General features: G+C 43.5%; 1 protein-coding gene and 1 pseudogene across 10 annotated transcripts in view; both read right to left on the bottom strand.

Annotated features, from left to right (window-relative positions):
* The window catches only part of SEPTIN11 (septin 11), a 91,739-nt gene extending 73,481 nt beyond the window's left edge, over positions 1-18,258 (bottom strand). For 5 of the 10 annotated variants that reach the window (XM_027598446.2, XM_027598444.2, XM_027598448.2 and 2 more), the window contains exon 1: positions 15,880-18,258. In XM_027598446.2, coding sequence (XP_027454247.1) covers positions 15,880-15,906 — 27 coding nt within the window. In that variant the 5' untranslated portion in view covers positions 15,907-18,258. The remainder of the gene's footprint in view (positions 1-15,879) is intronic. The other 5 variants (XM_027598442.2, XM_027598440.2, XM_027598438.2 and 2 more) reach the window with 2 other exon arrangements.
* Positions 10,608-10,763, bottom strand: LOC113924551 (annotated as a pseudogene).
* Positions 18,259-18,473: the final 215 nt, after the last annotated feature.

The following is an 18,473-nucleotide window of genomic DNA, read 5'->3' as shown; positions in this document are numbered from 1 at the left end:
GAAATTTCACCTCAAACTCTAAATGTCCATTCCACGTTCTGAAAAACTGAAAACTCTGGCACCACTGAGGTCCTCATTTTGCCAGGCAGAGCTAAGAGGCGGCGCACACTGGCCCATTCAACACCAGTTTAACCGAATAATCTGAGGGTTGTCCTTCTTGGTACTTTTTTCCCCTCCAATAAATGAGCCAAATAATGAAGCTCATCCTGGTCAAAGATGGTTTATGTTATTTCTCTCCCTTAGTATTTTACCATGCCATAAATAATTTAATCCAGAACCAAACTGAGGCCTATCAAAGCTGTGATAAGCCATTGATCATTAACTATTTTAAAGAGAATACAGAAGGTAAGCTTCTATTTCTTATGAATGTGATGGCCACATCAAGGTTAGCATTTTCTTCTAACTGTAATAAAGTGTAAGCATTAATTGAGACCTAGGTTACATGAATTTATTTTCTTTTTCAAGATGTGTTATTGCAGGATTTAAATTTGAATTTTTTCAAAATCTATAAACTTAATACAAAGAAAAAAAAAAACCTGCTACTCATACTAATTTTTTACCCTCTTTGCTGAAAATAGGTCCAGTATTTTCCTAATCAGGTCACAGTCATTTTACAAAACTTAATCGTTTGTCTTTACCCTTCATGAAAAGGACAGTGAGTGTGATTTGACAAAACGTCTCCCTAAGTCTTGTTCTTAGCCCTAACGTGGATTCAAATATTTCTTGTCAAGTGGAGATAAGAAAGCTCATTTCAAAGGAGTATTATTTGCAAAAAATGGCATAAATCCTGAGTTGCAGTAACATTAACACGTAGCGTATTAACCAACTATTCACTATCTCTAGGAACCATGCAAAAAAAAGTAAATTGGACTAAGCTGCAATGTAGATGATGAGATTAGACATAGCTCTTCCTTCTCTCCCAGGAATGTGGTTAACAAAATTCCAAGGGAACACAAAGGGCAAACTGAGACTTGACCATGGAAAAGGAATGGCATCCTGTTGCAACAGTAGGCTTGCAGTTGTTCAGAATGTTGCTGAAATTTTTAATAGCTCTTATTCTAAAGCATATCATCTTTTTCCATCAATAAAACAGCTGAGCCAAGGCCTGGGAGCATTTCTGATGATACAAGTATCTTTTACCATCACAAATTCATTCCCCTTAAATCGTGAGATCCTAAGTAGAGTTCCAAATTTAGAATATACATATTCTGCAGTCTATCATGAGGAAGAAAATCATTATTAGCACCTAAATCCAACTACAAAAGTGCAGTAACAATTCTTGCTTTATGTTGTGAAGTAAAAATGCACTTTTAAATACCACTGATGCAAGCATTATTTCCTGCAATGTGTCTACATGACCAAAATGTGCTTGCTACAGGGTAGGTTTCTTTTATAAACAGAAATAAAGTAAACAGGCATTTCCTATAAAAATGTACACCAATAACGGACATAAATTCTCAAAAGATAAAAATTTTACATTAATTACAAAAAACATTTCTCTCCAACAAGAGTATCTGCAATACCTCAAACAGACTTAGAAAAAAAACATGTCTGCTCTAAAAGAGGTCCTAAGAGTCTGCCATTTTAAAAAGTGGGTAGGAGACTTAGTTCGGCAGGTTTTACCTCAGCCAGTCAGCTGATCTGGCAAGTGTGGTATGACAAAGTGCTGGACCACTCAAGGGGAGCTCAAAACAAGCTACTACTCTCTGGAATTAAGCATTCTGACGAGACTGGGCTAAAACCAAAAATAAACCTCAGTTTGCTTTCCACCCTTAAAGATTCTATGACTCTATAACACTGCTGGCATTCAATGAAGCTCAATGATAAAAAATGCATATGAATGTTTAAATTATCCATGAACCCGAAGTTCAATAAAAACACATGTAGGTGAGCTTGGCGCAGTAACTATTCCAACTATGGGCTCATGCTTAGCATTTCATGATGATGATGATGATGGGGATAAAATATCTCAAACACATAGAATATCACTTATCTACAGACTCATTACCTATCTTTGTCAAGCCATAACTTTTACCATCCATACACTTGAAGGCTTTTTTTTTTTAAATCACGAAGCCACCTGAAAATCCATGAATACCTCTTTCTGATGCCATGCTCCTCCTAACCCCCAGGTCACCAGCTTAGCTCTTAAAATGAGATCAGGTTGTGCCTGGGATTTACTTCAAAGTAGTTTGGGGGGTTGAAGGGTGCCTGGCTGGCTCAGTTGGTACAGCGTGTGATTCTTGATCTCAGGGCTGTAAGTTCAAGCCCCAAGTTGGGTATAGAGATTACTTTAAAAATAAAATCTTGGGGCGCCTGGGTGGCTCAGTTGGTTAAGCCTCTGCCTTCGGCTCAGGTCATGATCCCAGGGTCCTGGGACTGAGTACCACATTGGACTCCCTGCTCAGCGGGGAGCCTGCTTCTCCCTCTCCCTCTGCCACTCCCCCAGCTTGTGCTCTCTGGCTCTCGCTCTGTCAAATATATAAATAAAATCTTAAAAATAAATAAAATAAAATAAAATCTTAAAAAACAAACAAAATAGGGGTACCTGAGTGGCTCAGTCGTTAAGCGTCTGCCTTCAGCTCAGGTCATGATCCCAGGGTCCTGGGATCGAGTCCCGCATCGGGCTCCCTGCTTGGCTGGAAGCCTGCTTCTCCCTCTCCCACTACCCCCTGCTTGTGTTCCTGCTCTCTCCCTCTCTCTCTGTGTGTGTGTCAGATAAATAAATAAAATCTTTAAAAAACAAACAAAACAAATTGGGGGTTCTGGGGTGGTGAGAGAAAAGGTTAGAGAAAAGGAGAAAGAATGATAGAAGATTGGCTTAGGTGATGGGATAGAAGGTTTCATTATACCTTCTCTCCTGTGTACGGTTTGGAATTTTTCTTAATAAAAAAAGTTTTCTAAAAAATGAGAGGGGTGCCTGGGTGGCTCAGTCGTTAAGCGTTTGCTTTTGGCTCAGGTCATGATCCCACAGTCCTGGGATCGAGCCCTGCATCGGGCTCCCTGCTCTGCGGGGAGCCTGCTTCTCCCTCTCCCACTCCCCCTGCTTGTGCTCTCTCTCTCTCTCGCTGTCTCTCTCTCTCTGTCAAATAAATAAAAAAATCTTTAAAAAAATGAGAAAGAAATATCAGATTATAAATACTTCTAGACCATAACTCCTAAAGCTAACTATCCCATATGGTAGCCACTAGCTACATGTGGCTATCCAAATTTAAACACACATTAATAATTAAACAAGATAAAAAAATCTAACACTATAGTTGCACAAGCCCCATTTCAAGTGTTCAATAGCCACATACAGCCGGTGGCTACCATACTGGACAATGCAGTAATAGAACATTTCCATCATCTCAGAAAAGTTCTGACAGCATTATTCTGCAGACTACGGTGGTCTCTCCATTTGGAAAGAAGGTATAAACAATAGTTATAAGACTTGACCTTAAGATCATTACTGTTTATCTTGGGCAAGTGTGAGTCCTGATCCATCAAATAGGAGCTGAAGGGGTTAGGTTCAAGAACAATATCTAACCAAACTATCTCACAAGAAAATCATGAACATCAGTGTTTACCCACTGAAATCTAATCACCAGGAAACTGTGTGGAACTGCACAACTTCAATTAGGACATCATTGCAGTAGGTGCAAGGAGTTCAGTGGCAAAGCCAATGTGCAAATTAGCAAGAACATTCCAAATGTATATTTATAAAGACAAAAAAAAAGAAAAAAGAAACCTGAAAAATAATTCCAGTTTAGTTTGAGAAATGGAGAAATCATACACTTCAGTATTCTATTTTTTAAGTTTTCTCCTCCCACTCCCTTTATTTTGGAATAAAATAAAAAACAAAAACAAAAAAACTAAGGACTAGATAAGGCATTGAAAACAAAGAAGTATGTAACAAACAATCACATCATTGCAACAGAAGGAGGTACAGTCCTATATTGCTCACCCCTACAAAAAGTCAGACCAAACTTCAGAGTGAGAGCAAAGGTAAAAAATTTTGGGAAAATTGGACAATGAATTTTTTTGGCTTGTGGTGTTTCCAAGCATGTCCCCTACATTATTAGAAAATGCCTCTGTGACAGGCTCAAAGTGAAGAGATGATGTGAACAACTCCAATGAGTTGAAGAATTCTCAGGCAGATACTTAAGTTAATCTGGGCCCTTAAAATTGCTCAATATTATTAACTCACTAAAAGTTACTTCAAAAATTTTTACCTCATTTTTTTCCAATCTATGCAGTAAGCTACAAAATTTCTCTTTTTCAAAAAGAGTTTTAAACTTTGGCCCAAGTTCACAGTTCATGTATCAAAAACATATTTCCCCCATGCACTCTGTATCTAGTTTCTAGATTATAAAATATGTAATTGACTTGAAATGGGTACATTAAAGAAGTTACAGAACAAAGTACAAACAAAGTAGGCATTATACACTCAGAGACAAGCACTTCCATCCAGAGAGTTTGGGTTCCACTCCAAGAAGTAGAAATGAAAATTATAGAAAAGATTACATGATGTATCCAGTTTTTTTCTTTTCTGAGCCTAGCTTTTGACAAGTTTGAAGTCTTCCCTCCCATAAATACTAAGACCCTGATTAAAGAAAGATCAGTTTGTTCTCAGCATATTTTTTTAAGTCCAAAGTAATTTAGTATGTTACAAAGTAACATTCGTGCTCCCTCATTTGCATAAGGTAAAAGAACCCCAAACCAGGAAACAAGGTGTTTTCATCAAAATGCAGGGTCCTGAGACAAGGGCTTACATGCATGCAGCTATTTGGGGAAGTGATCCAGAAGAACAGGAGTGGAGACTAAGAAGGATAAAACAGGGAAGGAGGCACAGCCACCCTAAATGTATATATACAGAGCTAATCACCCCTGTGGACTGGGGCTGGGGCCCATGTGGGACCCTCTGAGGAGCCACATATATTGTGCCTCAGAATTGTCAAAGTTAGTGACAAAAGAGAGAAATATTTGTCCACCAGCTTCCATCCTGCACCAGGCAAGTGTTGGCCCATGGGATGGAAACACTCTTGGACAGCAGATGTGCACATAGGTCAAAATAACTAGGCAGAACCCAGGTGACTACAGCGGAGAAGCCTGGGGCAGAAAGCTATAGATACGTGGTCTACACCTGCCTGAAATTCACATAGCAACAGCATGAATTAAAAGGTGGACTGAGAGAAAGTGGGCGGGCACAAGTCTTATCTAAAGGACCAATTTTCGCTCAGTCATATGTTTATTAATGGGGGGGTGCATAACACAGTCTCTTCCCTTAAATCTGATAATATAGGCTAAGAATGCATGAATGTAGTCAAGGCTAGCAGAACAAATGCTTGTGGTAATGAGAGATTTTTTTTAAAGATTTTTATTTATTTATTTGTCAGAGAGAGAGCACACGCAGGGGGAGTGTGAGAGGAAGAAGCAGGCTCCTCACTGAGCAAGGAGCCCGATGTGGGACTTGATCCCAGGACCCTGGGATCATGACCTGAGCTGAAGGCAGATGCTTAACGACTGAGCCACCCAGGCGTCCCGAGAGATTTTTTTTTAAAACATTCACAACAGTATTTGATCATCCCTATTTATTTCAAATAGGAGTTTAAAGTGGGGGTGGTGCAGAGACACCAGAACACTCTAAGGGTGACACACAAGTGTTGCAGGGGATCACTGCCGCAGGAATTCAGAGAGGGAAAAATTACCAAAAACTTGGATTGGTGAATCAAGGCTTCAAGGAGAGGGTAGATTGGATCTGTGCCTCTGAGGTGTGCTCTGATTAGAAAAAGGGAGGACTGCATTTCAGGTGGGTGAGAGGAGAAGGGGCAAACGCTCACTCCCCAGCTGGGGTGGGGTGGGTTGGCAGTTCTGCTTGGATCCCAGTCTTTGGTATAAAGTCATTATTATTTCCATATTCATTTCCTTTTTATTGAGGATGAATGTTTCATGCATCACTGCAAATACTGTGTGTGTCTTATTTAATCCTATAAATGTTTGAGGAAGGTACTATTATTATTTTACAGCTAACAAATGGGAGGTACACAAGGTAAGTAACTTGCCTAAGGTCACAAAGGTGGTTAAATGGCAGAGCTGATACTCTAGAACTCAAGCTGTCTGGCTCCAGAGCCTATGTTCTTAACCAAAATGTGATATAGTACTACTGCCTCTCAGCGAGAGAAAACAAAGCAAGGGAAAGAAGGGTGCCATCTGATGCATCTGCATTTAAGAACAGATGGGCTGGGAAAGGACATATTTGGAAGCATCCCAAGGGAAATAATCCTGTCAAGCAGCTGGAAGTCCTAATGGCCTCAAAACCATTTCCCAGAGAGTACAGTCCCAGAGCTGGGGCCACCAGAGAACAGCACAGAGGTCTTTCAGAAGGTCACCACCCAACGCTTACTTAGTGAGGATGCTACTGGAAGCTCATTGTGAGTGAACAATAGGAATAATCACATCCTCTGCCTTCAATTCATCCTAGCTGCTTAACACACTCTTTCTCATCATTCTATCTCATGTCCAACTGGAATCAGAGTAGAACAAAGGCAGTGAAAAAAATCATTATGGACTGGGAACAATATTAAAAAATAATAAAGACCTTTGGCTCTAAAGTAGATGCCCTGACTAGGATGTTATGATGAAGTCTTAGGATTCAAAATGTTTCCTGCCCTCTGTAGAAGAGGATTTACTTCCCCATCCCATGGCCCTCAAGCTAGGTCAAGTGACTGGCATAGCCACTCTTTGCAGGATTATCCATCTCATCTTGTTGAACTTAGGAGTGACAATTTACTTTGGCCAATGAAGTCTGTGTAAAGTAAGTGATCCATGTAAGAACTCGATAGTTCAGGGTTCAGTATCTTTTTCCTCTGCCACCAGACTGGCAAGGTCCAGATAGAGCACCTGGATCCTAGGGTCAATACAGCAAAGAGATCTCAGAGGACAGAACAAAGACTGTGTGTGGGTGAGAAATAAACCTCTGCTGTGTAAGCCACCAAAATTTGGGACAGATGTATTACCTGAGCAAAATGTAGTCTAAAAAACTGACACAAACAGTAGATCTGATTGTATGTGGGTCTAAGAGCCTGGGCTCTAAAGCCTAGCCCCCCCAGTAGCTGGCTGTACCACATCACATTAGGTAAATGTTAGCTTCTTTGTTCCTCAGTTTTCTTGTCTATATTACTTCCTGGGAATTTTGTTAAGGATAAAGTTAAGATAAATATCTTGGCAGTGATTTAAATAGAAATTTAAAAATCAAGATGCCAAGAAGGCTTTCTGTGCACAGAGGTTTTTAGGGTTTTTTTTTTTTAACTGTATTATAGTTGATATACAATGCTACATTAGTTTCAGGTATACATCACAGTGATTCAACAACTCCGTACATTAAGCTATGCTTACCGTAAATGCAGTTCCCATCTGTCACCACACAACACCATTACAATATTACTGGCTATATTCCCCATGCAGCACGTTTCATCCCTGTGACCTATCCACTCTGAAATTAAGTCTGCACCTCTTCAACTCTGTCACCTATTTTGCCCATCCCCCCCTCCCCTCTGGCAACCACTAAAACTAGTTCTCTGTATTTACAACTCTGGTTTTTTTGTTTGTTCATTCGTCTAGTTTTTTAGATTCCACATAAGTGAAACCATATGGTCTGTCTTTCTCTGATGACTTATTTCACTTAGTATAACACCTTCTAGGTCCATCCATGTTGTCACAAATAGTAAGATCTCATTCTTTTTTATGGCTGAATCCTACTCCACTGTATATATATGCCACATAACCTTTACCTATCCATTTACCAATGGACACTTAAGTTGTTTCCATATCTTGCCTACTGCAAATAATGCTGCAATAAACATAAGGGTGCATATATCTTTTCGAATTACCGTATTTATTTTCTCTGGGTAAATACCCAATAGTGGAATTACTGGATCATATAATATTTCTATTTTTAATTTTTTGAGGAACCTCCATACTGTTTTCCACAGTGGTTGCACCAATTTACATTCCTGGCAACAGTGCATGAAGGTTCATGGAGGTTCCTTTTTCTCTATATCCTTGCCTATACTTGCTATTTCTTGTTGTTTTGATACTAGCCATTTTGAGAGGTGTAAAGTAATACCTCATTGTGGTTTTGATTTGCATATCCTTATGATTAGTGATGTTGAGTATCTTTTCATGTGTCTGTTGGCCATCTGCATGTCTTCTTGGAAAAATATCTTTTCAGGTCCTCTGCCCATTTTTTAATTGGGTCTTTTTTTTTTTCTTTCTTTCTTTTTTTTCTTTTGCTGTTGAGTTGTGTGAGTTCTTTAAATATTTTGGATATTAACCCCTTATCAGCTATTTAATTTGCAAATATCTTCTGCCATTCAGCAAGCTGCCTTTTAGTTTTGTTGATGGTTTCCTTTGCTGTGCAAAAGATTTTTATTTTCGTGTAGTCCCAACAGTTTACTTTTGTTTTTGTTTCCTTTGCCTTTAAGAGACATATCTAGAAAACTGCTACTAGGGTCAATGTCCAAGAGATTACTGCTTGTTTTCTTTAAAGAGTTTTATGGTTTCAGGTCTCACATTTAGGTCCTTAATCCATTTTGAATTTATTTTTCTGTATAGTATAAGAAAGTGGTTCAGTTTCATTCTTTTGCAAGTAGCTGTCTGGTTTTCTCAACACCATTTATTGAGAAGACTGCCTTTTCCCCATTGTATATTCTTGCCTTCTAGATTAATTGGCCATATAAGTGTGGGTTTATTTCTGGGTTCTCTATCCTGTTCCATTGATCTAGGTCTATGTTTGTGTCAGTACCATAATGCCTTAATTACCCTAACTTTGTAGTATATTTTGAAATCTGGGATTGTGATACCCCCAGCTTTGTTCTTCTTTCTCAAGGCTGCCCTGGCTATTTGGGGTGTTTTGTGATTCCATACAACTTTTAGGATTATTTGTTCTAGTTCTGTGAAAAATACTACTGGTATCTTGATAGGGATTGCACTGAATCTATAGATTGCTTTGCGTAGTATGGATATTTTGAAAGTATTAATTCTTCCAATCCATGAGCATGGTATATCTTTCCATTTGTGTCTTCAATTTCTTTCATCTTTTAAAAAAATTAAGAAAGCAAGATGCTGAGCAGGCTTTCTGTGCACAGAGGGTTTTGGTTACCTTTTTCTTTCAACAGCAGGTCTGAGTAAATTTAATGGGCACACTTACTGAGACTCACAAAATTTATATTGACATGAAAACGATACACAAAGGGATGAAGTGAATGAAAAAGGTGAGAAGTCTTAAGAAAACCCTGGCTTTTAACAGACTTTTTTCCTACTTTCATAGTATCCAAAGGGTTTTTAATTTTCTTTATGGAGAACACTGACTGACACTTGCAGTCCAAGATAGGAGTCCTGCCATTTTCCTACCCTTCAGGACTCAGTTGCTTCAATGTTTAAGAAAAGGAGAATTTGTAGTTCCACATCGAGGAAGGCCTCAATATAGAAGACTAGACAGAGGAAGGCCGATGTTGGGAATGTTGTCACTGGACCCCACCTCCTCTTTGTGTGCTTCCTCAGTCTTCACTTCCTCTATTCTTAAGGGTGCAATTTGGTCATGAAAGGAATCAACTCTGCTATCCTTTTTCACTTCGTCTCTATTCTATTGAATCTTAAAGAATTCATACTCTACAGACTTTCAAGGTCTTCTATCAACCAATTCCAAGAATCTGGAGATTTCCTAAGTTGGGGCAAAGGGGTGCATAGGATATAAAATATTTTTTAAAAACTGTGTAGAAAATATACATGTCTTCAATAATGCACTGCATGATCTGGTCTCCCCCCACCTGCCTAGACTCACATCTGTCCACTCTCTCTACCCCACCCTGAATGCTGATGTCATAGCTGGATTTTCTTAAGAGGCTCCACCTCACACCCAGAGCTTTGCACATGCTATTCCCTTGGCTTGGCACACTTTTCCACCTCACCTTTCTTACTCATCCTTTTGTTTCCTCACTCATCCTACTGCTTACTCATCCTTCCAAGAAATTTTAAGAGAGCAGCAGGGATGGCATCTCAAATACTCAACATCATAACTTCAGCACCTGCTAAGAGAAAGAATGGAAAAAATATCTGATGAAGCAGACGGATTAGGAAGCTAAGAATATTGTTGATAGGTTTAGGTTGTTGGGGGTTGTTTTGTTTTTCAATTTCTAAGCTATCTGTATTATTGTGATTCTACTTCTGTAAGAAAAAATTATGAAATCATAAATTCATTCCAAAGTAATGTTACTTAATTATCAAAACAAACAGGTACACTTTTTTTTGCAGACATAATTCCCTTATAATTAATACTTGCTAGAGAATGGAGGTTGACCTTACTTAAAATTATATCAACATTCCCAGAGGCTGAACATCACAGGCATATGGGTGTATTATCACTACAAAATGTCTTTACTTCACAAGTCGTTTTAAATTTTAGCTATGAAGGTCAGTTACCAGAACCAAATTTGTTCTTAACAAGTAGAATTTTTACATCTATTCAATCAAAGAGTCTCTCACAACTTTCTGGGCCTATTCATTTGCAGATAGTAGAAACTGTAACTGGGTTCTTCACATCATGCATGCACATGTGATGCCCATCTTCATACGCTGTCCAATTTCTTTAGGATAAAAGGTGTGACTCACTGCACAGCCACACAGATGAGGAAGCTCATAAGGTAGAGATCACATCCTCAACACATCTTCCCTTTCATCTCCTCAGGATCCAGCTTCAGCACAAGGCCCTTTATTGGGAACATCTCAGCTTTGCTTCTCCAGCCTCCAGCTGCCAGCTCAGTTCTTCTCAGAGGCCTACACTTTATGTTGTGTTATATATATTTTTATCACAATTTTTAAAATGCAAAAAAAAAAAAAAGGAGGGGGGCATGAACAAAGCTTCTTCTTGTCGGGTACCAAAGACATTCTTTTTGAAGCATGAAGCCTTTTCAACCTCTTCACCTCAGCCTGCCCCCTCCATCAACAGATCACACTCAATCCCACACGGTCATAGTTCAGCAGGGGGAGAGAATGCATCCACACAGGTCAGCTTCCTGAACCCTTTGACTTGAACAAGGCACTCACACTCACTGGCACAGATCCTAAAAAAGATGGTTCTAATGCCTTGGTTCCAATCATATAAGGGTACAGACTCCTGATTTCTACCTCAGATCAGGCCTATGATGATGCAAATTTGATTTCATGTCACCCAGGAAATTCTTTTTAGAAGCCTGTCTCTATCACCTTAGCCCAGGTATTGTTTTTGTTTTACAGTGGTTGCATTGATGGGCTGCCAGCAGGCCTGAGTGGGTCAGAGGTGGTACTGTTTAGTTGAAGAGAGTCTTCTGTCAGTCTTGATTTAAAAAACAGCAACAACAAAGCAGGGTATCAATTAAATTGTAAAGTAGGTCTCCTTGGGGAACAGGATAGAAGCTTTAGATCTTCTGGGTCTTTGCTTAAATAATGGTTCTTCTTCATTGACCCCAGTTAAGACAGGTCTAACTAGCATTATGAAAGACAGTTTTCAATAAATTATATAAAATCCAACAAGGGCCCGTACCCATCCCACCTCCAATCAAGTTTAAGGTCCTATAAAGAGAAACACTGGTATAGAAAGCTCTGATTGTAGCCTGCCCCACACGGAGTCGAAACCCGAAGATCATTATCAGCTGTGGCATCATCAGTGGATATAAACACTAGGTCTTCTGGCAATCAATCAAAATAGGACAAGCAAATCATTCATTCCTTTGTCTGGACACAAACAGGGTGGCCCCCTTGAAAGCGCTAAGCATCTGGTTCCTACATTATATGAGTGTCCAAACAGACAGGGTCTACCAGGCACACAGTTTGGTTTCTAAGTTGCAGTTTATACGAGATAGGTTATGCTTACCTGTGTAAATCTCACACAGTCGATGAAAATACACTAACAGTCTAGGAGCTCTTATATAAGGATGGTGGGAAATGGGTAGTTTCATTTTTTAATCAATTCCGTGGGTGTTTTTCATTGTCATGTAAACACATCATTTTTAAAGAAGATATTTTAAAAGATAAAATCTATAGCTTTCAAAAGATCTAAGGAGAGATTACTGTACCTCAAACACTTCCTTCATTCTTTAATAATTGCTTATAGAGCCTCAATGTGTATCACTTATACCACTTACTAGTTTTTTTTTTTAAACTCCCCCCTAGATGACAGCCCCTTTATCATTTAGATAGCCACCCCCTTTCTTAGCTCCATTAATTTTTCTCCAGTTAGAAAAGAGCCAGAGCCCTCCACACAGGGGGCTACAACCTCAAGATGTAATTGGCAATTTTATAACAAGGAAAAATAACATTTCATTGTCAGTCCCCACCCTCCTGCTGAAAACAGACCATATCTTCAGGAACTGTCTATGATTCCCAGACAAGATCTTTACCTGCATCATAACTGCTGACCTAGCAAAAGGCACATAATTTCCTTTCTCCCTAAATGGCTTACATACTCCACTGAAGCTCATCACTTTAATACACATGGACACGAAATCTCAGAAAATAAAAGCTCCAGGTAAAAATAGAATTTTCTCTCTTGTCCACTGCTGTAACCGTGGCTCCTAGTACAGCACCTAGCATACAGGAGGTGCTCAATTAATAGTTTTACATGAGTGAATGAACTTAGCTTTCTATTTCTTTTGGCTCAACAGATAAAAGAATTAAACTTGTTTCTTAAAGGTATCATGGAAACTCTTCACCACTGGAAAAGTTTAAATACATACCTTCTGTTAGGGACAAAGTAGGAAATATTTCTACATTGGGAAAAAGGCTGAACCAAATAACCTCTTTAAGTTCCTTTCACCTCCTCGACTCTGTAACTTGAACATCACATCTTGAGAGTGATCAGCTATATAAAGCCTGATTCCCAGGTAGAGCAAATTACCATGCTCTGTTTAAAATAAAAATAATAGCTGCCCTGGGAATTGGATGCAAAAATACTAACTCATTCAAAATGTGGACACATCCCTAGGGGAGAAATGCTCTTGCTAATCATTAGTTACATTCTGGGAACAGCAGATGCGCTTCAGGGTCTTCTCAGAGCCAAGCACCAAGACCATCCACAAGAAAATGCTTCTGCTAGGGGTTGAGATGAGAACAGAAATAAACAGTATCACACTAAACTGAAGCCTCTGTGTTTTCCAGCCAACAAATCCACTTAAGAAACATCTGAATTGAGCCTTAAGGTTTAAATGGTTATAACTGAATATAACCACTTCATAAGACAGAAAATACTGCATCTGACATAGAAGGACTTTTCTCCACTAAAATCTCGTATCTACCTAGGACGTCACACTAAGACGTTCAAGTTTAAGAAAACCTAAAATTATGAGAGCAAATTATTCTAATTGAACTTTCCTTCAATCTGGATGGGAGAGGCAGTTTGTAGGGAAAGGATTCTGTTCATGTTTTCCTAAACAACTTTAAAAAAATGTCTAATTCTAAATGAGTAACTAGGGAAACTCCAAATCAATTTTGGAGTGATTCCTTTCTCTCAACACACCCTTCCATTTGTTCAAATCAGAGAATAGATAAAGGAATAGAAGGGGCAGAGGATTCTAGGATGAAAGATGTAGTGTTGATCCCTTGGAGCTGGGTTTGGAGAAATATTCTGCCTTCACCGGGATTGTTTTGAAGACATAACTACAAGCACCACAGTTAAAACAAGAGCTGAATGAACAAAGTGAAACAATTCAACAATTCCTTGGAAATGTATGAAAAGACTTTTCAACTCTGTAGTCAACTCTTGATCACTCATACCACAACTCAGTCCAAAAAAAAAGTCTTCTGTTTTTAACTGTAATTTAATCTTAATTCCAGTGACAACAGGGAATGTGCAGAGAAAGCTGTTACCTCCTCTGTACACGTACACTTTTAAATATCTCCTCTATTATTTGAGTAAGAGAGGTCTTACACAAGAATTCTGTGGGATTAAGCTCACATCTGGTTGGCAGACCTGGTGTTGGATATGATTATGGCCGCACAGCTAAATCTTAAATCCACATACTGTTTCCATTTAACTGACATATATGAACTAACTAATTTATAGAAAATGTGCAGCAAATTATTTATTCCACCTACTCCAGGCCTCAAGAATGCACCAGCAATAGGCGTTACTGAACACTACCCCCCCACCCGAATTGTCTACTCTCCAATTATCTAAAGTAGATATTGTTATTTTAGTTATCGAAATCTGTGCCCTGTTAATAAGTATAGTGTGGGGACGAAGGAGAGAGGTGGGAGTAATTTAATCAGATAAACTTGACCTTTCTGCACCTCAATTTCCTCACCAGCAAAATAAAGGGATTACATAGGATTACAGCCTATGTAAATTCCCTCTGTAACAACAATCCACGACCACTAATTATCAAGAGCACAACTTGTGTGTAAGAGGAGATCTGAATTCTTAAGCGTATGTCATTAAATATTAGGGTATAAAACGCTTAAAAGACGCACAGTTACACTTCAATATGACCACAGTACATTGTGACTGTGGAGAACGTCTTTGAAAACACCTCGGAGGCGGAGCCACCAAACCGCGTTACAACAAGCAGAGGGTCCCCGCGACCTTCCCCGGGCGGGGAAGGGGGGGGCAGGGGCGGCAAAAGGCGCCAGTATCTGGAGAGGACTGAGAGGACGACCTGGGAGTCAGGGCACACACAGCCTTGCATTCCCGGGACTTCAGAGCTTCTAGTATCTCTGTAAGACTTTCATGCCTAACTACAAGACCTCTCAAGCCACCACCTGCAGCTACACAGTTGTGGCAAGGAGATGAGGAAAGGAAAAGGGGATGGTTGAGCGGGAAAAACCTCGCTAGAGGCGCCCCCAATACCAGCGGTGAGAAAGTGGACTTTGAACATCGACAAAGAAATGGGGAAAGAGAAAGAGGACTCCGCCTTTACCCCCGGCTCTGCTCCTTTCAATAAAAAGGAACCGCCGCCGCCCTTTACCCCCCCCCCCCCCCCGCATTTCGGGGATGCGGAGCACCGACTGTGACCGCACCCTCAAAGTCCGGCTCCGAGTCGCGAACTGAGTCTTGCACCCCTGGCCGGCCCGCGAATTCGGGGCGGGGGCATCCCCTCGATCCTTCCCTCGATCCGAGCCGCGGGGCACCCAGGTCTCCACGCACCCGCCCTCCCTTCCTCTTCCTCGCGCCCCCGCCTCCTCGGTTCGCTATCCCCGGTCTTCCAACCGCAGAGCATTTTAATACTTCCACCCACCACGACAAGGGGGCCTTGTGAAAACTTTGTGTGTGTATCTAGAGCTTTTGTCCACATCCTGGGCAGGGCCGGGTCAGCCGGGTGGGTGCCTGGGGGCGTCCGAGATCTCACAATGCACTGGGGAAGCCACCATGGAAATCCCACCCTTTTATTTTTGACCCGCTTCTACAGCCGTGTGACAGCGCGCTCGGGCGAACAATTCCCATGCCCTGGTAGCCCCCTCGGCGAGGGGAAGCCGGGAGGAAACCCCCGCTCTCCGCGCCTTTCTCGACTGTCACGAGAGGAAAGGTTTGCGCGCGGAGAGGGAGGCAGGCAGACGAGAAACACCATGGCTAAAAGAATCCCTTTAAAGGGAAAATAGGAAAGGGGGTCCTTTCTCTCCCACATCTCCGGAACCGGGGCGCGACTAGGCGATACACTGTTGCATCACGTAGTAGACCAGCCAGCCTCTGGTCTCCTAGCCCTCCCCTCAGCTCCAGACTCGCGCCCAATCTCATGCACACACCCACAGCCGCCACCATCCGGAGACCCCGCCCGGGCCCCCGTATTCCCCGCCGGCACCCGCCCGAAATCGGGGACCACCCAGCGCCGGAGGAGCCTCCCGCAAGGGAAGCGAGGCCCCAGCACTCACAGACGGTCTCCCCACGGCCACGGCCATCGCGGCTGCGGCTCCGACTCCGGCTGCGCCTGGGTGCTCTCCGCCAACACTGGCTGTCGCTCCGGCTCCGGCTCCGGCTCGCCTCCCCCGCGCCTCCCTCGCGGCTGCGCTCTGCTAGGACCCGGCTCCCGCTCGCAGGCAGCGGCATCTGCTCCCCCCACGCCGCCGCCCCTCCCGCTTTATTAGAGCAACATGGCCACCCGCCTGGAAGGGACCATTTGCTTCCCTAAGAAGGGGTGTGAGTCCGCGCGCCGGGGCTGAGGCTGTGGGAGGGGGGATGACGCGCGGGCCGCCAGCCGGGGTCAGCCGACCCAGGCCGCCGGGCTCATCCTCCGCGAAAGTAGCCGTGGGCCCCCAGACGACCCTCTCCGGTGCCACCGAGACTCCCCCAGGCTGTACTCTGGCCTCCACCCCCCGCTCCATCACGTGCTGGAGTCCGAGTAAAATCCTGGGTGCGGAGGTCCCAGCCTCGGGTCCCGCCACGCGCTTCACGTTGCGGACAGCTGGCGGGGCTGCGGAGAGGTTGAAGGGACAGTGGGGAAAGACAGGTCCGCGGGGACATCATCTCGCGGAAAATTAGCCCAGGGCAGGCACGCTTCACCCGGAGGAACCGGTTTGGAAGGGCTGCGGGCCGCCAGGGAGAGCGGTGGGCTACGGAGGTGGGGCCGGGCAGACCCCCCCCCTCCCCAGGGAAGCGTGTCCCCTCCTCAGTTCTTCTCTTCCTAAGGGAGAGACCAAAAGGCAGGCCGCTGGAAGCTGTCGCCGTGGCGTGCGGCGGGGTAGGGGATCACAGTGGAGAGGAAGAGTCCATAGTAGTCGCTGCTGCAGACGATCCGACCGCTGCCGGCAGGAGAGGAAGAAAAGAACGCCCCCGCTGGAGAATTAATGCAGCTGTTGGCCGCCCTAGAGCGTGGGGCCGAGGCCTTACCCCGGTGTAACGAGAGCTCGTTGGTCACACGTGGGGGCTCAGCCGACCTTCTCTGACTGCTGGAGACAGACCCGCCAACGCGGAGGCGGGCGGGCGGGATTGCGGCTGGGGGCACGGCGACCGCGCCAGGCGTGGGCGACTCCGGGCGCGTGGGGCTGGAAATCTCCTCCGCTGTGGGGAAGGACTTTTGCAGCAGATGCTGGGGCGTTACTGCATGTCTGTGTGGCGAGCAGAATGGCGGGGTCCTGGCGCGTGCTGGGTGGCGAGGTGTGCGGGAGGTGCTGTAGAGGTGCTCCTCGTGGAGCGGGAGGAGCGGCCCGCGGGGACAAGGTGACTGAGGATAGCAGCGGGTCCGGGGGTGGGGAGCCAGTTGGATGGGAGCGCGGGGAAATGAGTGGCGAAGCGCCGTGATCAGCCCACGCGATTACGCCCTCAGGGAAAACCTGGGCCTATTGAATGAGGTGAAAGACAAACCGCCTCTTGAGATTGAGGCGCCTCAGAGTCTGACCCAAGACCGAGCGCCCAGGTTTCTCCCGGCCTTGCGTCTGCCTCTCTGTCCCCAGTGAGCCGCAGGATCCGAACGCGCCGCCTTTGGCTAAGGCTGAGTGGGCTCCGGGCGAGGGTCCGGCTGCTGCGAAGCAGACGCTGGGTCGCCGGCGGAAGGGTTGAGGGGCTCCGGGTGAGAATCCGGGGGAGTACTCTCGTGAAAGAAAGATGCGGGTCTCTGAATGGGGACCTCTTCGGTGTGTGGGCGGGCCCAGCCTTGCAGAGCACGAACCTCGTCAGTTTCGACCAGTATCTGCCCCCGCTGGACTTCAGATTTGAAGACGAGGACCAACATTTATGTCAAGACTACACTAGACACTGTTGAATTAAGATTTCCAAAAGGGAAGGGGAAGAGAGATATACTTTGATCTGCTGCTTTCTGTATGTGACCATTTTGTTCCTGCTCCCTTAGGGAGGGTTAGACCGCAGCACTGCCCAGGGACAAGAGGTCTCATGTAAACCCTGTGAAAACATCGCTCCTCACGTTGCCAACCGGATGAAAGGGCAAGGGGAGACCAGCTCTCCATTTTGTGTTCTTTTGACCAGACCCGATGGCAGGATTTAATAATTTTATTTTTATTTAAGTCCTTGGTTTGTAAATGTTTTTGTTGAAAACCTCTGATTAGATTAGAAGAATATGAACTCCCTGCTTTTGCGAGTAGGTTAGTTTACTCTCATCACAAAAGCCTAAAGTCACTTATTCCAACATCTCATCTGTTTGAGGAAACCCTTTTAGGACAAAATCATCAAAATTTACCGCACTTCGGCCTGAATGTTTTCACTGACAAGTAGCGATGCCTTAAATTCCCTCCTCGTTTTTATTTGTTTATTTTGGCAGGTAGGCATAAATATATTTAATAAAAATACAATTTACTTTTGGCCAAGGAAGACTAGTTCAGAATGTCATTTCTCATTACGAAGTTATTTGAATATCATTCTACAAACAGACTACCTAGGTTCAAAAATCCTGGCTTTAGGGAGGCCTGGGTGGCTCCGTGGGTTAGGCGTCTGCTTTCGGATCAGGTCATGATCCCCGCTGCCTGGGATGGAGCCCCTTATCCCCCATCCAGCTCCTTGTTCAGTGGGGAGCCTG

The sequence above is a fragment of the Zalophus californianus genome, chromosome 2 (genome assembly GCF_009762305.2).
Source record: "Zalophus californianus isolate mZalCal1 chromosome 2, mZalCal1.pri.v2, whole genome shotgun sequence".
Taxonomy (NCBI): domain Eukaryota; kingdom Metazoa; phylum Chordata; class Mammalia; order Carnivora; family Otariidae; genus Zalophus; species Zalophus californianus.
The sequence above is the reverse complement of the archived record's forward strand: the minus strand, read 5'-3'. Positions and strand labels throughout refer to the sequence as shown.